At 47.6% G+C, this 8,829-nt stretch overlaps 1 protein-coding gene across 1 annotated transcript; it reads right to left on the bottom strand.

Annotated features, from left to right (window-relative positions):
• Positions 1 to 705: 705 nt before the first annotated feature.
• Positions 706 to 8,824, bottom strand: LOC110297483 (cell adhesion molecule CEACAM15-like). The gene is made up of 3 exons (XM_085841025.1): positions 8,779 to 8,824; positions 2,870 to 3,232; positions 706 to 989 (listed from the first exon to the last, which is right to left on the bottom strand). Exons 1-3 carry the CDS (start codon positions 8,822 to 8,824, stop codon positions 706 to 708), a joined length of 693 nt encoding a protein of 230 aa, XP_085697151.1.
• Positions 8,825 to 8,829: the final 5 nt, after the last annotated feature.

The following is an 8,829-nucleotide window of genomic DNA, read 5'->3' as shown; positions in this document are numbered from 1 at the left end:
CTCATGGCAGCATCCAGGCAGGCATGGAGCAAGCAGAGCTGAGAGTTCTACCTCTTCATCTGAAGGCTGCTAGTAGAAGACTGACTTCCAGGCAGCTAGGATGAGGGTCTTAAAGCCCTAGCTCACAGTGACACATCTACTCCAACAGGGCCACCCCTTCTAAAAGTGCCACTCCCTAGGCCAAGCATATACAAACCAACACAATATCCCCACCGAAATAAATATGTCCTGTCCATTTTCCAGTCAGTATTCCAACTTCTCACAAGTGTCTGGGGTCTAGCGGCATTGGCATTTGATATGAGAAATAATTTGAGCATGTGAGAGGAAGTGTTTAGCTCTCTGCAATCATCTCACCATTTTAACAGCACCTACAGCTTTTGGTGTGTAGGGAGTGCCTGAACTCTGTTCCCTCTGGATCCTGACGGTGTGGTTTGTATTTGATTCAGAACCTAAGCCCTTCTTAGTCCCTTGAAAATCAGATCCCTGGACTGAGTTCTGGTCCTATACTCTTGACTTTTATAAAATAATTGCCTCACTGTGTCTGAATGGGACTGACCTGTGTTTTACTTTAGGATGGCAAGTGTCTGTCACCATGCTGCCTGTCTCTGTGTCTGCACTGATCAGTGACTCCCTTCAACCTTTATCCACCTTGCACACGAGTGAGAAAGGCAACCTCCCATCAGCAGTGGAGGAGGAGAGGAGAGGTCACACTCGGACCAAGAACAAGGAGATGGAGTTACTCTTCCTGGAACTGAAGGAGTTGGAGACCTCGCACTGATACTCCCCTGTATCCTTTAGCCTGAGGGGAGCTATGCTGAGTCTGTGCTTTTCAGGAGATAGAGACATCCTCTTATTGAAATCTAGAGGCTTGTTATTGAAGATCCAAGTGATGTCAACTCCAGTGTCAGGTGACATGCACTCGAAGGTTGCAGATTTCCGTCTTTCCACTATAATGCTCTTGACCTGGAGGTAGGGCTGTGTCAGAATCTCTGCGTGTAAACAGAAGAGAACAAAAGAGATTCATCTCCAGAGATCTCAGGCAGCCCCTCTCTGCTCCAAGGCACTTAATAAGGCCTTCTCACGGGGACTCAGAGCTGAGGGTACAGCCAGCGTCTGACCTGAACCACCTCACTCAGCCACTGTGTTTCCTAGGTCTCTGTTTCTCTATAATAGGACACATGGTGAATGATCATTGCTATGTCTATGAGTTAACCTTGAATAAGAACAAGAAACTGACCTTGGAACAAGGGAGCTGTCCAAATCAGGAAAGTCTACTACCCTTTGTCTCTCTATGGGATTTTCCCCGGGCTGGATCCATGATGATAAGCTGTTCCCATGAGAGCCTGCAAACCCATGAGAACATCTGACTGATGGCCTGGGCACCGTCCAGCTCTGCTCTCCTGTGGGGCAGGGAGCATGGGGGAAAGAGGGAGTGGGAGAAAACCCGTGTCCCACCAGAGTTCTGGTGCTCTGGGCGGGCAGATATGGAAGGATTGCCGTATGCTTTCCACGTGGCCCTCGGTGGCTGTCTGGCTGTGTGAAGTCCCTGACCCCAGCTTGGCGGGTGGTGGACAAGGGGCAGACCTAGGCACCAGGTTCTCAGCCTCGGGCATCCCAGACACCGCTGGACACCAAGGAATTGCTGAGAACAGAATGGGGGCCCCAGGGGCGGCTCAGTCAGCCCCAGGGCGAAGGAAGGAAGGAAGGAAGGAAGGAAGGAAGGAAGGAAGGAAGGAAGGAAGGGAGGAAGGGAGGAAGGGAGGAAGGGAGGAAGGGAGGGAGGGAGGGAGGGAGGGAGGGAGGGAGGGAGGGCAGGGAGAGAGGGAGGCACTGTGTGGTTCCCACAAGGACGAGAGTCTTTGGTCTGGTCCATGGCTGGAGCACAGGAAGGCCTCTGATAGGAGATTAGATGGCTCCATAGGAGAAAGCCTATCACATTGTTCAAGCACGGTAGGCCTTGACAAGCAGAGAAAGTCTATGGTTTTAGAGCTTTATTGTAGAATAAAGCAGGGAGACGGTAGAGAGAGAAAGAGAGAGAGGCCAACCATGGTCACATGGAGAGAGGGGTGAAGGGAGAGAGAGGAGGAGGGCTAGAGATGAGAGAAAGAAAGGTGAGAGTTTAAAGAGAGCTGAGTAGGGGCCAAGCAACCCCTTTTATAGTGGGCTGGGCTATCAGGTAACTGTGGGGAGGAGCCTAGCCAGAGGGTGGAGTCTAGCCAGAATGCCAGGAGCTTGGGACATCTGTGACTGATAGTCACACACCTCTCCTGTGGGGGCTGTGGGGACGGTAACTTCGACAGGAGCCAGGGATCCAGGAGACACGATGGAACACCTTCTGTCCCACCTAGGTGGAAATCACCATCCATTGGGTCCCCCGGGGTTCAAGACCTATGCTCAACTGGAGACCAGGCTGTCTGTGCGCAGCCCACTGCCCCATACTCTCTATGCTCGGTCTCAGCAGAAGGAGATGCCCAGGAGAGCCAGCTTACATGTGGCTGTTATGGCAGTGGGCTGGCTGCTTACACAAGACAAGCTTTGTTCTATCTCATCTCCAACAAAAAGGCCCGTTCCAGCCCTGAAGAGGAGGTCCTCAGGGTCACCTGGTCCCATGTTTTCCTAATCCATGCCTTGTTGGAGTCCCTCAGGGTCTACCTCAGGGCCATGTTCATAGTGAGAGCTCAGGAGGCATTGGCTGAGTCTAGCATTCCTTTGCTGAGTTACTCACTGCATGTTCTTTTTTCTGCATAATGGTTTTGGTGATGGAGTTTGATCCATGGTGTCCTGCACTGAATACAGACCAAGGCTGAAATTCCTGTGTGTCGAGGCAACCATCCCACCCAGCACCCACAGGTCACAGAGAGTCACTTACTGAACACTTGGAGGAGGACATGTGCTATTTCACACTGATAATATGCATCAAAGCTCTCTAGGGTATAGATCCCTGTGTCTTCCTGGGTGACTTTCTGGAGCAGCAGGGATCCATTGGTGAAAACCCTCTCCCTGCCGCTGTATTTTCGCCCCCACTTAAGCGACTGAGAGGCTGTTTCATAGTGTGCAATTTTAAATTCTTCAAAAGCACGTTTCCCCTTGTACCAGAAAAAGGCCCGAGGCTTCTCCGACTGATTATCAACTCGCAGAAGAACATTTCCCCCTTCAGGAAGAGAGGGCGGCAGAGCCTCGATAGATAGGTGGGCCATGGCAGCGTTTGAGTTCCGGCAGGCTAGAAGGGAAGCTGGAAGGGAAGAGAAAACCCCCCCCATCAGTGTTGGGCCCACGTGTCCTGCAGATGTGTGATCTCCACTTGATGTAATAAGGTACCATAAACCCCATCCCCACAGTGCCTCTGGAGCTGTGTCCTCTGCATAGACCTCTCTCCTCAGCAGTCTGTGTGGCTCCCCACACCCCACTGTCATCACATCCCTGCTTACTCTCAACAGTATTTCTGGGGTGAGGGTGCCTTCCCTGACCTCCTCCTCTGGAGACCCCAGGTCTTACTTTCCTCATTTTCTGGCTCTGTTGCCTTTGGGTTTGCTGTCGACTCCTGACTGCACCTCTTAGAAGACTTTGCTCCACTGTCTTCCAGTCCATTAGAACGAAGGCCTGTTGGGACTGGAGAGATGGCTCAGTGGTTAAGAGCACGGGTTGCTCTTCCTAAGGACCTGGGTTCAATCCCCAGCACCCACATGGCTTCTCACAGTTGTCTGTAATTCCAGTGCCATGGGATCCTAACCTCCTCCAGCATGGAATGCATAGACATACATACAGTCAAAAGATCATATGCATAAAATAAACAAAATCTCATAACAAAGGCTCTGTGACGTTACTCACTGTGGGAGGCCTCAGGCCTGGGACAGGCTTGGATACCTGTAGATGAGTGGATGAAAGGATGTGTGTATCCAGGGCCTGGGTTACTTTGTTTTTACAAACGTCTCAGTTTGGGAGCTAATCAGAATGTTTTGTAGCGGGTGTGTGGTCTGATGCTAAGGTCTTGTTCCCCATTTGGTTCTTGATCTATCAGTAAAGATGCTGGGGGCCAATTGCTGGGTGGAAGAAAAGAGTCGGGACTTTTGGGTCCCTGCAGGAAGGCTAAGAGACAAAGGTTTTTGCCATGCTTTGGAGGGAGAAAGGACCAGCATGTGAGATGTCAGGAGGAGGGGCCATAGGTCACTTGTTTCCCCGGGTGGGAGATTAGAACTGCAGATGAGTAGAGGGCAGTTTTGCATTGCTGAACAAGGAGAAGGTAACTGAGCAACTAAAGTTGAGGGCAGATATAGGGTGCTGAGCTGGGAGTGAAGAGAAGGGTGCGAGATAGCTGACGAAAGCTTAGTAGAGCCCAGCAATTGAGACAAGAAGGCAGGGTGAAAAATAAGCTAATGTGGTGTGTGTGTTTCATCCTCGGATCTGAGGGACCCTGGGAGGGACTGGTAACATGGTGCATCCAGAGCTTAAAGTGGGGTAGCAAAAACTACACGTTAGAATGATTAATACCCAGGGTTGGTCAACAATTTTTTCATTTATTTGCATATTTGCTGTGTGTCTGTCTGTCTGTGTGTCTGTGTACCTGTGTCTATGTGTGTCTATGCGTTTATTTCTGTGTGAGTGGGTGGGTCTGTGTGTCAGTTTATGTGTCTGTGTGTCTCTCTGTGTATGTCTATATATATGTATGTGTATGTATCTCTGTGTGTGTGTGTGTGTATGTATATGTGTATTTGTTGAGCGGGGGTCTTTATAGGTCTGTGTATCTGTATGTGTGTGTGTGTCTGTGGGGGTTTGTGGAGGGTCTTTGTGTGGGATCTGTGTGTTTCAGTGTGCCTATCTATGTATGTGGGCCTATGTATATGTGTGTGTATCTGTGTGTCTGTCTATGTGTGTGTGTCTGTACGTATGTGTCTGTGTGTATGTGGGTCTCTGTGTGTGTTTGTGTGTGTGCATGCTTGAGATGAAATGTCACAAAACCTAATTTCAGTTCCATATCCTGTCCATTACTTGGCAGAGGTCACACTACAAAATGGGAGACTCTGAGTTCTCCTTATAGCAGAAAATGGAGCCAACTTAGCCTTTTCTCCAGGAAGAATGCTGTTTTCTATGGGCCAGTCAGACTGGGGCAGATAGGGAATATTCAGACTGGAGGCATGAGAGCCGTGGAAGGGAGGGCAGGGAAACTCTCCATGGACTCCCTGGCTCATACTGTAATGGCCCTTCTAACACACATCTGGATCTTTATATCTTTGGGGCTCTGCCGAATTCAGATGCTGAGCAGGTCATCAAACATGGCCCAACAGGCGCCCTAGACACCTGGCTATCACTCTCCTCATGTGACAGTGCTGCTACCAGTCTCTCACCCAGAAACCTACCATCTACTGAGGAGCACAGAATGCCGTACAGATTCTATAAGCGAGAAGAATCTGTGTCCGACCCTCTAAGGCTGTCTTCTGGGGAAGGCACCTCAGGTGCCCTCCCTCCACATCTCCCCACACTCTCCGGTTTTTCTTTCCTGGGTGTCTTAACACAGCATCCCCGTCTTCCTAGATGGTGTGATCTTCTCGGAGCTGTTCTACACCACATGCCCTGAGACAGTCTATAAATCTGTGGCCTCAAGGAAAGATCTTTATCTGTGTCTGCTATCACACGTCAGACCTCCATTGTGTTGACACAGAATGACAGCTCTCACGTCTTCAGGGAACGAGATTTACCCCAAATCCCATGTTCTGAGGTGGAATTAGTTTGTTGTGACCTTCTTTTAGAGTAACATAACAAAGAAAAACTTAAATCAAGGCCCTTTTCAGAGACACTGGTTAACATGAAGTAGGCGGTTATAGCAAAGCTGAAGAATCTCAGCAGTAAGACTCAGCTACCATCCAGAGTCCCTTAGCCTTTGGTTGGTGAGATTTAGGGTTCTGTCAAGTCAATACATCCCAAGAGAATTTTACTCTGTTAGTTTCCAGGATGCTAGGTCTGACACAAGGGGGCAAGGAAAGGATGCTTAGGGAGCCAAAGATAATGCAACATAACCTGCAGTTAGACTCTTGACCTGCGCCATTCCAGCCTCTGCACTTCATTGTGGCCATGGTCAGTCCATCAGGCTTTGCAGACACAGCCTCCCTCCAGGTATCCCCTGCACAGCACCTCCTTTGCTCAAGCTCCACATTTGTGCCTGGGGCTACATATTAGGACACAATGTCCCTGTTAGCTACATGGTTCCTAGGAACTGATGTAGACAAGTCCGGATAGCAGCAGGGCAGCAGCCTTCAGGAGAGAGGAGGAGCCGTAAAGGCATCAAGGAATGCATCCTGGGTCTATGAAAAACCTTAGTTCCCAGGGTCCAGATCTCACTTCTTCTATTTCTTCTTCTCCATCTTACAGAACTTTTCCATGGGATGCGGCTACGTCAATATGGCAGTATCTCTTACATTCTATGAGACTGGAAGTTATGTTGGACCTCACGCTCAAGTTAGTAGTAATACACTTTAAGGTCACTAGTAGTTCTCAACCTGTGGGTCATGACCCCCTTCTGGCTTGCATATCAAATATCCTGCAAATGAGATATTTACATTATGACTCATAACGGTAGCAAAATTACTGTTATGATGTAGCAACAAAATAATTTTATGATTGAGGGTCGTCATAAAGAACTGCATTAGAGGGTCACAACATTCAGAAGGTTGAGCGTCACTGCTTGAGACTGATGTCCCACTGTGCACTCAGCCTGTTTGTTTAACTTGCCTTTAAGAGAACAACTTAATGGGGCTGGAGAGGTGGCTCAGCAGATAAGAGCACTGAGTGCTCTCCCAGAGGTCCTGATTTCAATTCCCAGCAACCACATGGTGGCTCACAACCATCTGTAATGAGATCTGATGCCCTCTTCTAGTGTGTGTCTGAGCAAAAGTGCGTTCATGTACATAAAATAAATAACTTTTTTATAAAAAAAAAGATCTAGGGCTGGAGAGATGGCTCAGGGGTTAAGAGCACTGACTGCTCTTCCAGAGGTCCTGAGTTCAAATCCCAGCAACCACATGGTGGCTCACAACCATCTGTAATGAGATCTGATGCCCTCTTCTAGTGTGTGTCTGAAGACAGCTTCAGTGTACTGTATAAATAATAAACAAATAAATAAATCTTTTAAAAATTGTTTTTAAAAAATAAATAATTAAAGATCTAGATTAATTATACAATTCTCTTGTATTGACAGTTTTGCACACTGTAGGAAATATCTACCCATTCTGGAGTATTTGAGTGAATCTGCCATCATTTTGTGTTAATTTTTCCTTTGTCCAGTGTGACCCTATAGTTATGAGTGACAGTGCATGAAGATGGACTAGCCTGAGCTCCCAGGAATGTCAGCCCTAAGGGGTCAGAGGCATAGATAACTCTAATGCGTCATAAGGAACTATGGGAGGAAGGTCCCTAAGCTTTAGGGACCTGAACTCAGGACAAATCAGGCTTCGGGCTTCAGTGCAAAAGGGAATTTTAGGATGGGCTGGAGAAATAAAAGATATTTGCATGTAGCTCATATCATGAGGAAAACTAAAACAAAACAAAAAAGAAAAAGAGCAATCCATGGTATGTCTGTCTGTGGGAGGAGGCTTGCCAAGGACAAGAGCTTTTGGCACAGGAGATATTTCACACTGCATGGACTCTCTCTCTCTTTGCTTTTAGCTTTTATTTTTAAACAAGCCGTGATGTTTTCCTTTGATATTGATCTTTGCTGTTTGGAGATTCAGGAGGAGGCAATGTCAGAGAGGAGAGTGGGGAGGTAGAATTGGAACGTATCATAATTCTGATATGACACCACTTTTAAAAAATTGATTTTGTCAGGTGGTGGTGAAGTATGCCTTTAATCCCAGCAGAGGCAGAAGCAGGTGGGTCTCTATGAATTTGAGGCCAACCTGGTCTACAGAGTGAGTTCCAGGACAGCAAATTCTGCACAGAAAAACCCTGTCTTGAAAAACCAAAGTAAATTAAGATGATTTCATAAAAAAATGATTTCATATTTATTCCTAGTAACTGCTTGGACCTCACATGCAGTTTTTATAGTTCTTGATAAATTTTGAATTTCCTACTTTATAATTTATGTCATTAACATTGTACCAAAAGCAGGCTGCCTATTCCTACTTTTTAAATATTTTTAATTGCCAATGACTGTTAACAAATTGCACTAAATCAACCAATTTATAGGTAGTCACTGTCCCCATTGAGGGACTTAGATTTTACTATTTTTGCTTTGTTCCTCCAAGGTCCTGTTTCACATATCGTTTTAAATGATTCTTATCCCTCTGGTATCTTCCACAAACATCCCTTTCTCCTGGCATTTTTTTTTCCACAATGTCCTCTTGCTCAGAAATCCCAAGTGATCCCAATAGCAGCTTCAGCCACCTGATCCCCTTTCACATCCTTGAATGGTCCCAATCTACAAAACCTGCAACCCCCACCCCCACCCCCGCCCCGTTTGCAGGCCTCACATGTACCCTACTTCCACCAATATCTGGTAGGAAATACTGTCCCCCCCGTGTCTCCCCCATTGGTCATAGAGACCCCTCTCTGGACCCCAGCTGTCAGTACATAGGAAAACTACAACAGGTAATGTTGACTCGGTTTGAATAAAGTATAACATAGCTCCCCTGCCCTTGATACTTCCTGTCCCCAAAGCTTCCAGCTGCACAGCCCCTGTTCTGCCTCTGTGTCCTGTCTCCTCAGGATTCAGGAAGAAAGTGAATCCCCTTGGGGGCCTCTTGTCCTCTGAGGTCCCCTTCTCCCAGTCACTGTCAGGGCTTGTCTCACCTGTGAACAGGAGCCCCTTGAAGAAAAGGAGAGGAGAGGACGCCATGTTCT

This window comes from Mus caroli, unplaced genomic scaffold (genome assembly GCF_978045245.1).
Source record: "Mus caroli unplaced genomic scaffold, Mus_caroli_1 scaffold_8, whole genome shotgun sequence".
Lineage (NCBI taxonomy): Eukaryota > Metazoa > Chordata > Mammalia > Rodentia > Muridae > Mus > Mus caroli.
Note: the sequence above shows the minus strand (reverse complement) of the source record. Positions and strands in the feature narration are given on the sequence as shown.